This window comes from Carlito syrichta, unplaced genomic scaffold, assembly GCF_000164805.1.
Source record: "Carlito syrichta isolate Samal-C Ts95f unplaced genomic scaffold, Tarsius_syrichta-2.0.1 Scaffold174579, whole genome shotgun sequence".
Lineage (NCBI taxonomy): Eukaryota > Metazoa > Chordata > Mammalia > Primates > Tarsiidae > Carlito > Carlito syrichta.
In genome coordinates, this window is record NW_007118675.1 from 1,148 (window position 1) to 15,278 (window position 14,131).

At 44.2% G+C, this 14,131-nt stretch overlaps 1 protein-coding gene across 2 annotated transcripts in view; it reads right to left on the reverse strand.

Annotated features, from left to right (window-relative positions):
• Positions 1 to 9,771: 9,771 nt before the first annotated feature.
• MRE11 (MRE11 homolog, double strand break repair nuclease) overlaps positions 9,772 to 14,131 on the reverse strand; it is a 52,857-nt gene continuing 48,497 nt past the window's right edge. The window contains exons 18-19 of one of the 2 annotated variants that reach the window (XM_008051467.2): positions 12,851 to 12,926; positions 9,772 to 10,530 (exon numbers count right to left, since the gene is read on the reverse strand). In XM_008051467.2, the coding sequence (XP_008049658.2) occupies positions 10,474 to 10,530; positions 12,851 to 12,926 (133 nt within the window). In that variant the 3' untranslated portion in view covers positions 9,772 to 10,473. The remainder of the gene's footprint in view (positions 10,531 to 12,850; positions 12,927 to 14,131) is intronic. The other variant, XM_021709332.1, reaches the window with a different exon arrangement.

Below are 14,131 nucleotides of genomic sequence, written 5' to 3' on the forward strand. Positions count from 1 at the left end.
AGGCCAGCGGAGGCGGACGCGGACGCGGACGCGGCAGGGAGGTCTGACTGCGCAGAGACCATCTAAACCCGCGGCTTGCGGACTCGCGCCCCAAGCTGTCCGTGAGCGGCCGGGGAGCTGCTTCTGGCGGCAGGCCTCGAGCCAGAGGCGGACACGCACTTCCGCCCGCGTGGCTGCCCATCATTCCGTTGACCGCTTTCCTCGGCACCTCCTTTTTTATGGCGACTCGCGCAATTATTGTGTATTTGCACAAGTGTGACAACGAAAGGAACGAAGCGCACAACAAATGCTAAGTGCTTGACTCACCCCCAAAGCGCCCCCTCCCGCCTGTCCGTGGAGCCATGAAACTGACCCCTGGGGCCGAAGAGCCTGGGGACCGCTGCTGCGGATGACTCCTGCTCTTACTAGCGCGTGGGGGCAGACACCAGAGGCTCTTGGAGCAACGCAGCTCCTTCTCCTGTGTGTTATGAGTAACTCCAAGGCCACTGTCAGTCGGTACATGCCAAACGGTACATTTCTACGTCTCCAGTGTGGTCACACGTGCTAGACGTACCAAACAGCAGAGAGTTTAACTCCCCCAAAGGGACATGGCACGAGAAAATAAGAAGCCACGTCAGCAGCTTATTAATAAAAGCAAGACAGAAGCACAGAATGCAGTAGCCCCCGCTTATCCACAGGGCTACGTTCCCAGACCCTCCCAGCGGACGCCCGAAAGCAGACGGCAGCAGCCCCTTGCAGGCTTCGCACCCTTTCTCTTCCTTCTTCACAACTGTATGGGAAGAAACTGTTCTCCCCACACATCTTAGCAACCTCAGCACACGAGAGTCCCCTTCCTTACTAAGTCGAGAGTTAAAACGCTGGCTTCACTCACACTCCCCTTCTGATACTCAGCACTCTTCAAGACCCGGCTCTCCTTCCCACTTAGAGCGGGCACTCGTGGCTTCCTTCTGGCGTGTCCTGATTGCCAGCACGGCAGCCCTCGAGCTTTGGGGCCACCAAGTACAGTGAAGGTGGCCTGAACGCCAGCACCGCCATACGGTGGCAGGCAACTGACAACTCAAGACGGCTGCTAAGTGACCGGCGGGTCATGTCTACAGCATGGGGAGCTGGACGGGGGGGGACGTCCTGAGCAGAGGGAGCAGGACAGCGTGAGGTTTAATCACCCTCCCGAGAACACACAATTTAAAACGTAGGAATTATTTCTGGAATTTTCCATTATATATTTTCCAGTGGCGGTTGACTACAGGTAACTGAAACTCAGGAAGCAAAGCCTCCAATAAGAAGGAGCTACTGTAATAACATTCACAGAGGCCTCGGAAAGAGGTTTTGAGAGCCTCACTTCAGCACTATTTCTGACATCACAAGCAACGCCCCTTTGACACCAACGCTGCTTCCTGAAAAGCCCCTGCTTGAGCTGAACACATCACACTCACGGCTCCCTTCTGGTAATAACCAGAGGCAGAAGGGAAGAGAGAGCCATCAGCACAGTGCCAGGCACACGGGGTCACTCATACTTTCATCGCACACGTTGGATGTTATCACAGTTGAACTGCAAGCGAACCAAGCAGGCCTGAAATATCAAGGACGGCCAAAGATGTGCTCAACTGCAATAAAAACACGAAGAGTGTAGACAGGCTCAGCTAGGGACTGCTTTCCGAGTTCCGGATCGTACACTGCAGCCGTAGCATAAAAAACTGCACTTCGGATAAGTAAAAAAAGGACACCCAAGCTCCAGCGTAGGGACACCTCGTGGCCCCAATTAGGTGGCAGGTTGCTTGGATTTACTCTGCACTTTTACAGGGCAAGTTTCCTAAGCGGTGGCTAGCCTTGAGCTCGAACGGCCTGCCTCCATTGCTCAGAAAAGAGCACCATCAGTCGCGCCACAGCATCGCCAGGTCGAGCTCAGGGCTCCAGCGTGTCATCCTCCACCGTCTCCTCTGGAGGTAAAGGACCCTGGGCGACCTCAGCCACTTCCACTGGTTTAACCACACCCGTCGCTCCCCAGTGAGTCCAGGGTCTCCGTCCCACGGGCGCCCTCTGCTGACAGCTTCAGACCTGTATTGCACATTCAGTGTCCACTGGACGTTTCTCCTGCAACACCCACCCACACAACTCAGCCGGCTCCCAACTCACCCCAGCCCACCCACTCTTCCCTCACTTTCCTAGACTTGGCTCTTTTCCTGTTCACTCTCCACTCTGGTTAGTCCTGGGGTCATGTCCCACCTCACCGATTCCATGACGCTGTTTTGAAGAAGCTGTTTCTCCCTAGAATTATCCTCCCCGCCACCCAAGGGCCAGAAACACTCTGTTCTTCAAGACCTGCTCCAACGCTGTCTTCTGAAGACGGCCGGGCCTTTGGCTGCCACAGTCCCAGAACAAGAAAGTCAGTGTCCCCAAATCTGCTCTTTTGAAAGCTTCCCCCTCTGCTGTGCTTCCCCCCCGACTGTCGGCTCCTCCAGGCTGGGAGTTACTTTCCTAATGTCTTCTCCTGCAGCCTGGCACAGTACCCAGACAGGAGAAAGGGGCAGTGTCGAGGCAGTTACCGCCCCGGAATCAGATACCTGGGATGCGAGTCCTCACTTCTCTGAATACTCCTTTTCTAATGAGTTCCTGGGACACAACCCCTCAGTTACAGTTATATCAACATCTCTCTCCTGTATGCAATGTGAAACTGAAAATAACCGCTGTCTGGTTCTGCTTCTGGCTAACCATTGAAAATGAGAGCTTTTCGTCAGATCTTGGAGGGGCAAAGCGAAGACTTCCCCTAGTGGGCAGAGCCAGAGAAGGAGCCGTCCGAGAAGATTTTTCCCAATTCTCTAAGCTGAATCACGCTTCTCAGCATCAACTCCACCGCCATGCTCTTAACTGTTGCCGCCGTGGCTATTTTTTTTTTTCTTTTTTATTTCTGCTGTGTGCTTTGTTTCAAATCAGATCCTCAGGAAGAAAGAGGGTCATTAACGATGATATTTAAGCCATGATTAACGTTGCATCTTAATGACGCAATCAATGAAGATTAAAGTGTTTTTTTCCTTTTTACAGCAATACCAAGTCAAAATTGTGTTAAGGATGTTTCTAGAAAGCATCAGCAACTCACTTTCACAAGACGTAAGCAGCAACTGTCACTGATCTTACATGCTTCTGAAAACGCTTTAATAAGATTTTTAACAATTACCATCCGAAGCCATTAATTTTGAGCATTGGAAAAAGAAAAGCTGCCTATTTTTCATACTGCTCTTACACTGACATCTATTTCATAAAGTTCATGCTAAGATAAGGACACATTCTAGCAATGACAGCAGGCATGCTAACATGTGAATAGCAGGCCTGTGGCGATTTGTCGTCTTTGTGCTTTGCATGTTTCACCTTTTTTCAGAAATACCATTTATATCCAGAAAAGCCCCTGGTTGCTTAGAGGAGAAAAGTCAGTCACCAGCTGTAGGTTCCTCGTCACCGTCCCTATCAGGCAGGCCCCTGGTAGGATTAGCCGACAGAATCCCTCTGAGCTGGGCAGCAGCTTCCCGTACCATGTGAGGAGGTCTCTGGCAGAGAGTTGAGCCGTCGGTTTTGTGGCTGTGTGGCTTGGACTGTACCCTCTACCGCAGAAGTCAGCATCTGTGTTCAGGAGAGGAACTTCCATGGTCCAGGAGTGATGCTGAAGTTAACAGCTCTGCTTCATTTCTGTTTTGGAACTTTTTCCTTTTAACGAAATCCACTTGTGTCTTCGCACTGCATGTGCGGTAAGAGGCTGCTCGGAGCCAGGCACCCCGATGGGCTTGGTCTGAGAGAAGACAAGAGCAGGGGGCCCCTGAGCAAACACCGTCTGACCGAAGACAGTGTTGAGAGTTGCGGCTCCGTGGATGGGGGCTGCAGCAGAGGTGAGCTCAGGACGCGGCCCGGCTGGGAGCCCACAGGCTTGCCAGGCGTCACTTGCTGCTAAGAATTTTCATTTCGCAATTAAACTTCTAAGTACAGAATGAGTGGTGCAGTCATGCTCTAAACAGTTTAGATTTTTCCACTCTGCCCCTCATTTCAGGCTTTTATAAAAACATCCTCACGTGATTTACTTGAATAGTCTAACTGGTGGGTCAAGCTCGGCTGTCTACCTTCAGACGCTACATGTTTACTTCTTGTTCGTTTTTCCCTCTGAGGGACAGAATCATATTTCAAACACCACCTTGGTTCCACTACCTGCAAGCTGCTTTCAACTGTGATTGCTAGAATTTTCCTTGATCATAGCATGAACTTTATGGGGAAAAAAAAAAGACTTCCTCTGCTCTGAATTAATGGCTTCAAATGGTAATTTTAAAAGATCTTACTAAAGCAATTTTTCAAAAGAGTTTAAGATCAATGATAGCTATTGCTTACATCCTGTAAAAATGAGCTGCTGATCTGGTGATGCTGTCTAGAGACATCCTTAACACAATTTTTGCTTGCTGTTGTTAAAAACCAAAACCTCCCTTTAATCACCTTTCTCTCTCTAAGATGCAATATTATTCAGTGGCTTAAATACCAGTTTATCCTGTCACATTCTAAGACTATGATTTGAAACAAAGCACCCAACAGAAATAAATAAGTAGGAAAAAATCAGACTAACAGCAATTAAGAGCACAGGAATCAATTCCCAGCTAGACTGCAGAGCTAAGTGTGAAAGGCAAAAACCTAAGGTCTGGAAGCCACAGAGAAGACTCTCCATGACCTCAGGGAAGGAATGCTGTTCTCAAGTGGAGCGCAAAACACCAAGCCTTCACCACTGGTAAAGTAAGATACCAGTTACATAAGAAAAGCTAAGTCCATATGTAAAAAGACAAAAGGCAGACCTGACTAAACCAAAAACAAACTGTCGCCCTGCAAAAACAAAACACCATAATCAAAATCACAATGCAAGCAAGAAACTGGAAAAAATTTAATAATAATTATAGAGACAAAGGATTAAGATCCCTAATATTAAAATTTGTTTTTCATATTAAGGGGAGAAAAAGAGACCAGGCATCCTGGAAAAATGAACAAAATACATGAACAAGCAATTTACCAAAAAATGGATGTAAAAGTGGCCCCCACACTTATTTTTACAAGTTCAGCTTCATTTATCCTAAGAGAAATAAAAACAAATTACACTGAGATACGATACCATTTCTTATCCACCAGTTTGGCAGTCAAAAGTTAGTTAGACAATATCTTTCGCTTGTGAGGCTGAGAACAGGCAGCCTCACACATTGCTGGTGAGAAGGAAAAAGGCACAGCCCTATGGAAAGGAACTTCGCAACATTCAAAATAACTCCATGAACATTTCTTTTCTTATCAACAGTCACACTTCTAGGATTTACTCTGAGATGGCACTTCTGAAAATTTGAAAATACCAAGGTTAGTACTGCAGTATCATCTGCCATCCACTGTAAATACTGGAACTACTGAAGTGCATAAAACATAGGAACGGTAAAAGGAACTATGGTATTTAGACTCGACGAGAGTACTGTGAGGCTATGAAAAACGAAGAGCTCTACAAGATGATCTGAAGTCATTTGCAGGACATCATGTTCAGACAGAAAAGAATATGTAGCATCAAACCCATGTAAGGACAAAGAGGAAATAAAACGATACATAAATCTGCTTATTTTGGCAAAAAGAAATGCAGAAAAAGGACACCCCAAAGTGAAACAGTACTGGGTCACCTGTACTGGGTGAAGTAGGAGGGGTGAAAAGGATGGGGAGAGGTGAGTGCACATTTGAGCGGTTTAGATTTTAGGAAGCTGCCAACATTCTGCGTTGTCAAAGAATAAAATTGAATTCTGGGCTGAGGGAACAACACACTATGTAAGGAAATTAACTGGGACAACGAACAAAACTGGAAAATGGGCAATAGATTAATAGCACCGTGGTCATGGAAGAGGATATCCCTGTTCCTCCAAAATGCACACTGAAACACTGAAGAGGAAAAAACATGCCATTGCAATCAACTCTCAAAAGGTTGAAAAATAAATTACACACAATTGTGCTCATGTTTGGTATGAATTTCTACAGATGCACACAGGCCCTGTGTATATATGCAGATAATTGTTTAAGTGGCAAAACATCTAAAAAATGCTAAGTGCAAATAAAGGATAAAAAGTTCTCCATTACTCTTGCACATTTCTGTAAAATTGATACTATTTCAGAATTTAAACTTTTAAAACCATAACCTGAACATGAAGCACTACCAAAAAACTGAGCCCTCAATATTGGGAGGATGATCACCGAAGACTTCCACGTGTACCTGATACGTTTATTTCCTTATTTAGTTCATGATTTACTTATGATAAAACGTTTTGATGAACATAAAATAGATAACTTCATTCCACACGACGATGGAAAGACCAGCAGAACCTGGTTGTGCCTTTCACCCTACTAAGCAATGGCTCTCTTCCTCTAGCAAAATTTGCTCCAAGTCAGAAACACCACGTGGTCAGTTCAAACTCACTAACAGGCAGACAGGAGTTATATTTGTAAGCTGGAAGCGCAGAGAATTCTGATTTTTACATAAGCTAGAACAAACATAAGGCACTTGAAGTTAAAAGGCAAAGTGGTCAAGGATTGCTGTGCATGATCTTGGGTGTCGGCACGTGACCAGCGTGACCGCCCACGGCTCTCAGAGGTGAGCGAAGTCGGCGTGGGTGACAGCCACCGTCCACTACGCCTCGCTCACTACCAGCTGTAACAATGTGCAGGGACCACCCCAGAGCCCTGCAGAAGTCGCATCGCCACTTTCAATGTCAAGGCACCACAGATGAAATCTCTTCGATTTGACCCAAACTGAGCAATAACATTTAAGACTCACAATGGAAAGCAGGGCAGGCATCCTTCAAAACAGGCAATGATGGTTTAGTTACAAGTTTGACAGAGCTTATGTGGGAACATTAGGATGTCAAGGTAAGAGCCAGGGAGAACACCTACCTTGACATGGGGGCTAAAACATGCGGTCACACAAACATGCACCTAACTGTTGACAGGCTGTGTCTGGGGAGAGGATGACAGGTCGCATAAACACAACATATTTCTGGTGCGTATTTCAGTGTCTCAGTTTTGAAGAATAAACATGCATTACTTTTACAATGTACAAAGCTGAACTCAGATCCAGTAATCTGACATCATAAAGATATAAAAATGTACATGGCAACAGCAAGCTATATAAACAAGCTTTTCAGATCAAACTAAAATTCTAGTATTTTCAGACCTAATAAACATGAAGGTCAAAGTATTTTAAAAACTAGATAAGCAAATATGAAATGCGAACGTTTTCCACTAAAGAGTATGGAAACTCTTTGGACTCAAAGAAACAAATCTTTATTATATAAAACTTTTATAATTGTATAGCAGGTACAAAAAAAGACATCAGGTTACTTTAGAAGACAGTTGCTATTAAATTTTGTACACTTAAAAATTTTTTTTTACATTGGGAGACTTGTTTACTCAATTCGTCTAATAAAGGATTCTTCTATGAAAATGTAAAATAATTTTTCTCCTTGAACTTTTATATGCAGAATTTATCACACCAGCAATTTCCACAGTAAAGGCTGAACCAGTTGAAACACACACGGGAAGCCATTTACGTGACTAGAAGGCTGATTATGGACTCATTACTGGGAAGGTCCTGCATCTGTGGCAACTACGCTAACTTCTTGATTTTGGATGTGCAGCTGCATCATCCTACCCGCATCCAATGGCAGAAGCACCACCTGTGACAAAAGTCAGAGCTTCTAAATTACAGAAGTTAGAGTTGGTTGCCCGGAGAGGAGAAAAATTTGGTGGGCTTCTGGGGCCCCATGGTGTTTATTTCTTGATCTGTATGGCCATTCTGCAAGTGCACACTTTGTCATTATTTGTCAAGCTGTATAGCTTTTCTGTATTTATCTATTTATTTAATTAATTAATTTATTTTTTTGGATTTGGAGTTTCACTCTGTCGCCCATCCTGGAGTACAGTGGCCTCTCCCGGCCACCGCAGCCTCAACCTGCTGGGCTCTGGCGATCCTTCCGCCTCAGCCTTCCACTACCACGCCCGGCTGATTTTTTGATTTATTGTAGAGATGAGGCCTCACCAAGTTGCCCAGGCGGGTCTCGAACCCGCAGGCTTAGGCAATCCATTCACCTCAGCCTCCCAAAGCGCGGGATTACAGGCTGAGCCACCGAGCCCAGCTGGCTTTTCTGTATTTAACATACCTCACAATTTAAAAAGTTGAGGGAAAAAAGGTTTATATGCACCCATATAAATGCCTGAGTTTCCTAAGTATCAGTTCTATTTCCCAGAGCTACAATGCACTCTTAACCTGGTAAAAGCACTATTGTATTTATAATTGGAAACCAAACACAAGAAAGGTGGGCAACCGAAGGATTCCCTACGTGTCTCCCTCTCAATGGTCTAATCCTGCTCCGCCGGTCTCCAAGAGCAAATGCCACTGCTCTGGAATCATCTGAAAGACCGCCACATGCCTATACCAAGAAGCCTGAAAACCGTCAAAAAACAACAAAAAATCTCAGCAAATTTTGCTGCATCAATATAGAATATCAAGGACATATAGCACACTTAACTACGCAAGAATCTCATTTACCGGTTTTTGGGGCTTGATACACACCATGCACAGAAGGGCCTGACTGAGCTGGAGACCGCCCTCCGTCTGCAGCTGACCACATCACACTCAGGACCTCACAAACCCCACAAAGCCTCATTCCTTTCTCCCAGGAACCTGTCAGGACACTCTGGTACCATGCCTCACCGTTACCCTCACCCAGGCCATCTGACTGGCGGTCTGAGCTGGCATGCCCCGGCAGCGGTGCGCAGCACGGCATCGCCCAGGGATGTTCATGTTCCCTCTTCCATCCATGACAGCAATGTTCACCCCTGATTTGACCTCTGCTTTGTTCAAAGACCAGGAATATTCGCTTTAAAGTGCAATAACTATGTGGGTGGCTCTGCCTGAGAACTTTTCACAGGACAAGTGCCCCCTGCCAAAACCAGCTCTATGCTAAAGTGAGGCAGAGACGACACTTTTTTGAACGCTATATTACGATGTTTGACTTAGGCCATTTCATAGGGTGCTACAATACAGAGGCAGCCACTAATCGAATGTCTGTCTCTTACAGCTGGGCACATTCCAGGTATGACTATTCTGAAGGTCATAAATATTATTCAGTCAAGTATTTGTTTCTGCCTATGAAGAAATGTCAGGCTACTTACTGTCAGAATCTGTATCTTCTTTAAGGAGTTCTTGAATAAAGCTGTCCCAAAAGACTGAAAGAAGGAATACCCACAGGGGTCCTTTTATATTGTGTTAAAGAGGAGAACAGAATTATTTAACTCAAATCTGAAGAGGTCAAATTCTTACTTCCTCCTTTAAACAGGCAAGAAAATATACACACAAATAATGAGATTTCAATTGCCCATTGAGAAGTGTTTCATAAGAGCCAAAGTTAAAATAAAATATTATTAATGAAAAATCTTGGCATCAATATTCCACATTAGTTATGTTTCAATATTGTAATATAACCACAAGGTTCAACTGACCACTCTACCTAAAAAAGCTCTTCAATATTTTCAAGAAAATACAGTTTAAAAGATTGTTTAAACCCTTTCTTCCTAGAAACAGGCACTTGTGTGTGCACAAGAGGGGGGGAGGGGAGAAGGAGAGAAGAGGGAGGGGAAAGGGAGGGAGAGAACCACTGACAACAGAGAACAAGAGAGAAAATTACTACTGTTGATGTCTTTGAAATCTTTGCTACAAAATGAAAAGAAACCTAGCAATTCTCACAGGAAGTTCTACTTTTTAATAAAAATTAGTATCTATTCAAATGATCCAGTACTTATCATTCCAAGTCTCACAATGAGCATCAGGAAGAAAGCACACACCGAGCAACAAGCTGTGAGCACAGGCACAGTCGCACACAGGTTGTTTTACATATTCAGCACATCCAGAGCCTCTAGGAAATTATTAAAAGTGCAAGCAGGCCACGCTTTATAAGCCCTTTCTCCCAACTTCGGCTGAATGCGACCACATCAAGGGAATGACACAGGCGAGAGGAGTTCCAGGCTGAGTGAGCTACTGAGAGCTACAGACAGTGCCAGTGACCCTCGTCTGGGTGACAGAGCCAGACCCTTTCTCTGAAAAACAAAATACAACCAATGTAATGACACAGTTTTTATCGTGAAGCAGAAATGGACAATGGCAACTAATTTGATGTTCACTCAAGAATGAAACAAAGCTCTCACTGTAACAACCAGCCTGAACAGTAAGGAGAGCCAGCGTCCTGAGCTGGGCCGTTTCCTAAAACATGGAATCGTGTTCAAGAAGTGACACTTAAAGATACACTCTTATACATTTGTTTCTCCATGAAGTCTTTTTCAACTTCTTCAATTAACAATAATACTTCAAAAATCTTCAACTGGACATTCTTTGCTTTCAATGTTTTGACTTTTCCTGTATCTTGAAAATGTCCATTCAATACATTATCTTCTGTTTCTACTGAAAGAACTAATGTTCATAAAAGGATCATCGTCGTCATCCTGAAACGAGACACGAATCAGTGACTGCTCCATACTTCACTGAAACAAGTTCTGTGGGCAAAACAGTGTCAGCGCAAGTCAGTTTCTTTCACATAGGTACATGTCATTTTTCTAGTTCCTTCATAAACGGGAAATAAATTCTTGGCGAGTTTTAAAAATAAAAATATATCCTGCTATATACATGCATGCATACACACCTACAATATATGTGCCATATACATTTCCCTCATTAACCTTAACAAAGGCAAATTAAGTGCTTATGGGTAAGCCAGGAAAAAATATTCTTCAAGTCATTTACATTTGGTTTTTGAATAGTTTTTTCATTTACTTGGTTTTGGGATAGGTTTTTAAATTTACATTTTATTACAAATGTATCTGCTGTTCTGAAAATCTACAACCAAAAAAAAAAAGGCGCCGCATGGAAAAGATCTAACTCTGAAACAGCTGTAATTCTTACTTCCATTACCTACTTAAGACTAGAAACAGACAGTCTCAGACTAATGCCGAAAACAATCCAGCAACACAGTCTCTGAAGCAGCATTTTTGAAAAAGTAACAGATGAAGTGCTTCAGAGTTACCAAGCTGCTGATTCTATGCAAGAATAAACGGGAAGATAGGAGACTGGCTAAGAGTGTAATTAAACAGCATGAAAGCAACTAGCAAACCACATAAGCCCAAATTATGTAATTTGATGAGAATAATATAAAATGTATTGAAAGTAACATAAGATCTCATGTATTCTACAACTAAGTATTCAGAGGACAAAGCAAGTCTGCAAATTTTTGATTTATGTTTCTTTTAAGACGTTAATAAAAGAAATAATCACTTGATGTTAGGCTTTGTTTAGCGAAGTCTTCTCTCTGGTGAGAAACAAATGCCTTACGAAATACAAATTGTCACTTTCACTTACGGATTCATTTTCTGCTACCAAAGGCAGAATTTTAATAAAGCGGCAATAAATCCAAACTAACATGGACTGGTATACAGATGCTTAACTGCAACCTTCATCACCACATGCATGCCCCGTGCTTTGGAATAAACCAACGAGTCAACAGCTGCTCCCTTCCCCCAGGAAGCAACGTGACAGCATTTAACAGGCAGCCTGAGCTCTTGTGTGACCGTGCCTGCAGCCGGAGCTGTGGTGTGCCCTCTAACGTTCCTTGTTACCACAGTCAAGCTACGGAGAACACAACAGCAGCAGTTGGAGCTCACGGTGAAGGGGAGGACACACGCTACATGGATGGACCTCGAGGACGTCATGCGACGTGAACTAAGCCCGTCACAAAAGACAGGCATGCGTGACTCCACTTACAGTCAAAACCCAGGATGGTCAAGGCCACGGGAACAGGAAGAGGAGCATGGCTATCAGGGGAGGGGAGACGGGGACCTGGCACTTGAGGGACTCAGGTCTCCCGTTCCGCAGGACATACTTAGCACCACCAAACCGGGCGTGGAAGCGTGGTTAAGACTGGTTAAGATGGCAAGCTTTATGTTGTGGGTTTTTACCACAATCAAACATCCTTTAAAATAAAAAATAGGGCGACTCCCTCGGGTCACATCCCACAGTGGGAGCTTTTCTGTCCTCTCAATAAATCCTGCTCTAAAAAAACAAAATTAAATTAAAATAAATGAAAGGGGTGACCTCCTCAAGCAGTTAATTCAACAAAAGAACAAGGGCCCGCCAGTGAAACGAACGGATGGGAGGCGAGGGCCAGTGTCCTGCAGAGACGCAGCTTTAACTCCACTTAGTCGACGCAGCAGATCGAACCGTCAGGTCCTGACCATGCCGCTTCCTACTCCTCCTCGTTGGAGCCAGAGTAGACGTCACAGTTGTCTGGCTAGACAAGCAGCTGGAAGTGGGGCTTCTTCCACGCACCCTGTGGACGCCATTTCAGCCAGTGCCCAAGCACCTCCGTGACAGGAATGACCACCATGTGCCACGAAGCGCACACAGTGAGTACTGCATCATCTTCCACAAAGGTGCAGGAAAAGCTCTTGGGATATCATCACCATTTCTCCAAAAATCAATAAATGGCAGAAGTTAAAAAAATTCTGACCTTGCTTTTAACTGAACACCTTAAGTAAGAGCTGAATAAAGATTACATTTTTAAAAAGCAGCCTTGTAGAGCTGAGGTAATTACATAGATGGGCACTCAACAGACGTTACTTTGTTGCTTGCTGACTCCTAACATTATAGTTCGATAAGTAAGGTTATCCATGAAACCACTTAAAAAACAAGTTTTGGCAACTTGCTAGCCATCCCTATTTAAATTTTATACAGTTAGAAACGAATTACAAGGTGGCAATCCTATATTATTACCTCATCTGATTCAAAATGGACCCCCTTGGCTCTCTGGCTCTGAGTCGTGCGTGTGCTGGATGATGTGCTTGGCCACCTGAGGCAAAAACAAAGAAAAAACCCAGACAATGAATGGCAGAATCCACCGAGTGCACCGTTCTAGCTAAGTTTTTCCATCTAGCAGCAGCTATGAATACAAATAACACACAATTCTCTTCAATACATTAGAGGCAATAAATACTTAGTGGTGAGGAAAAGGACCCTGGGGCCAAGGTGTGAATTCCAGTTTGCCGTGTACTAGCTATGTGGCTTGGGACAAGTTGCGTAACTTCTCTGTGTGCCCCAATTTCCTCATCTGTGAGAAGAGAATCGTTTTCTTAAACATCAAAAGTGTTAGTATGCTTAAACACTTAGAGCAGTACCTAACACACATTAAGTGCCACACATATGCTGACTTAAGCAATTACAGTTCTTACCATATATTCATGTATCTACTACCATCTCCCATTTCTGAAAATTGTGAGAACACTGACATATTTTCTGTTCAAATCTCATTTAACAAGAAAATCATGATTCCTACTCTTCTAAAGCTTAACTTGCAGTAAATTCCTACGTCTTTTCATCAGTTAGAACTTAAAGTCATCTTCGACCGGGGTAAGTTTTAGCCAGTGGACTAAATCCCGCATGCCACCTACATCCTGTGAGCTAGGAATGGGCTTTACATTTTGAAATGGTTCCAATTTTAATAGTTATACAAGTATCTACCTAGTAATATCCTCAACTTTGCCTCCTGGCTTGCGGAGACTAAACTATTTACCATCTGGCCCTTTAAGAAAAAGTTAGATGACCCCTGCCTTAAATAAAAGCAGTGTTTGTGAAATCTTAGCCTACGACTTTATTGACATGTTTTGGGATGTCATTACGGCAAAAGAAATATGTCCAATGGTCTATTCTGGGCACATAAGATGAAAATCAGGGAATCCCGTGACCAAAGCAAACCAGAATCCACAGGTCCCTCCACATGAAGGGACAGGAGAAGCTGCCAGGCAAACCCAAAGAGCTAAGGTGGGAGAGGAGGATCAGCAGCTTATCAAGGCCCACCCTGGGAGGGGCAGAACGGATGCCCGCAATTATAAACGAAATGCCACACGTGCCTATGGTGAAGCATTCCTCAAAACAGTTGTCATTCAAGCTCTAAATATCAACCTCCCATATGACCCTGCAATCCCCCTAATGGGAATATACCCTGAAGAACTCAAATCACTCTATCAAAAAGATACCTGCACATGAATGTTTACTGCA